Here is a 2,218-nt window from a genome sequence, read left to right as displayed (position 1 = left end):
AAAAAAAAAAAGACATTGGTCTAATTGTTGAAATTTTGACTCTATTTTACTTTTATTTTATTTAATCATGTGAAGAACTGTGTTTCTTACTAAGATGGTTACTTAAGAAGTTGTACTTATTCCCAAATTCCTTCAATTAGATTTAAAATTTCTGCTTTATGTTAGGGACAGTTAGCATTAATTATAAACAGTTTTAAACATCTTCATCTGCAACCCTTTTTCAGCTTTTTAATTAAATTGTCATGTATAAATCCAACAGTATAATGTTTACTACAGGCAGAAAGGAAGTAAATGAAATTCAGTTACTGCTTATGGAGTACAGTGCTGCTATTGCCATCCCTATCTTTCAAGAGTTTCCCTTTGATAATCACCATCAATAAAAGTTTGATTTAATTGTGTTATCCCAAAAGTGAGGAGCTATAACCAGAAAGCAGTAACATTATTTATTTATTTATTTTAAGAGAGAGAGAGAGAGAGAGAGAGAGAGAGAGAGAGAGAGAGAGAGCATGGGAAAACTACTGCCCTTCACCTAATGTTAAGTTAAATTATTGACATAATATAATTATAACCTACATTTGGTTTCTGCTATAATAGTACACATGTGGCCTCCACTTTCTCATTTAATAACATGCTAAAATGGTTAAAAATATCACTTATTTGAACATATTTTTTCATATTTGTTGGTCAGGCCCAAATTTTTTTTATTTTGTAATCTGGATAACTTTCCTGTCAGTAGGGTTAGCCTACAAAATTAGCAGTCTGGTGGTTTGCGTGAACAGGATTGCATGGAATGTAGTCATATCCCCAGCCTTCTGTATTGTTTCAGTCTGCACCTGGCAGGGCCAAAAGAAGTGTTAAAAATGAGGAAGGAACTTAGTTAGTTACCCACAGTGATACTGAAAGAGCTCATGCACTTGCAATATTAATGCCAGTATGACTTCGCCATATGTTTCTCACCTTATAATACTTGCTGGACTGATGGGTAAGTCAGCTAAGCCTTAATAAGAATAAATAATAGTCAGATTTATGATTAAAACAATATAATTGGTGTTGATATATTGATGTCCATTAATAAAATTTGAGTTATACATTTAAAGTGACAACAAGGCACCAGTATTAATCATAAATATTGTATTAAAGTTAAGTAATGATAATAATTTGTAACAGATGTGTTATTTAGCTGTGACGCATGTGTAACCTGAAGCTGATGGTGTTATACTCAATATATCGGAAGCCATCACCATTGAATAAGTGTCTGCTGTTGTTTTGTCAGGAATTCACTGTGGAATTATGACAGTGAGTGAAGTGTCAGTCAAGACTGGAGGCTCCATCTCTATCCCATGTCTCTATGAGCCTCACTACAGAAACCATGTGAAATACTTGTGTGAAGGACATTTTTTTATAGTTTGCACAATAGTAGCTCAAACAGACCAACCAAAAAGCAGTTCAGAAAAGTTTTCAATCTACGATGACACAGACCAAAACATCTTCACGGTATCAATTCATGATCTGACGCATAAGGACTCTCATTACTGGTGGTGTGGTGTGGAGATTGAAAAAAACAGAGATGTTCGACAATACTTTCATCTGTCAGTCACCACAGGTAAAATCCCTTAAATGTTTTAACACATTTGAAATCCTTTTTTTGAATTTGGCGGGAGAAACACATTGAAACTTATTTCCTACTTAATTTCTTACTCTTGTTTTTTTCAAGGTATGTCAAGTCTGTATGTGGACCAACAGAAAATTACAGCATTTGAAGGAGGAAGTGTGACTGTTGCGTGCCACCATAAATATCCAAAAGTGACAAAGTGGTGCAGACTGGGCAGGAACTGTGTGACAGATCAGAGCAGATCAATAGATGGAACACCAGTGACCATCAATACAAGTGTCCCAAATGTTTTCACTGTGACTATGAGTGAACTGACGACAGAGAGCAGCGGCTGGTATTGGTGCGTCAAAGGAAAATTACAGATGCCGGTTCTTGTAACTGTTCATGAATTAACCTCAACTACTACAACTACAATGAGCCCCAGTACAGCAGGTAACACAAACAAAACCCTAAAATAATACTTGTCTTACAGTATAAAATCTATTCATGTCATTTACCTTGAAAGTCTCGGAGTTAAAGTACAATAATCCACAATATACAGTGTAAGAAATACCATGATATCATAGCTCTGTGTAACGATTATCAGTTCAATTTTCCATATGAAAA

At 34.8% G+C, this 2,218-nt stretch overlaps 1 protein-coding gene across 1 annotated transcript; it reads left to right on the top strand.

Annotated features, from left to right (window-relative positions):
- Nucleotides 1–95: 95 nt before the first annotated feature.
- LOC111652175 (polymeric immunoglobulin receptor-like) lies at nucleotides 96–2,044 on the top strand (the record flags this gene model as incomplete). Its single annotated transcript, XM_023402359.2, has 3 exons — nucleotides 96–982; nucleotides 1,274–1,603; nucleotides 1,715–2,044. Coding segments are annotated over exons 1-3 (709 nt in total), but the record flags the coding sequence as incomplete, so codon positions are not given.
- Between the last annotated feature and the right edge of the window lie 174 nt (nucleotides 2,045–2,218).

This window comes from Seriola lalandi, unplaced genomic scaffold, assembly GCF_002814215.2.
Source record: "Seriola lalandi dorsalis isolate HSWRI2012SDOR001 ecotype SW California unplaced genomic scaffold, Sedor1 jcf7180001973485, whole genome shotgun sequence".
NCBI classification, from domain to species: domain Eukaryota; kingdom Metazoa; phylum Chordata; class Actinopteri; order Carangiformes; family Carangidae; genus Seriola; species Seriola lalandi.
Note: the sequence above shows the minus strand (reverse complement) of the source record. Positions and strands in the feature narration are given on the sequence as shown.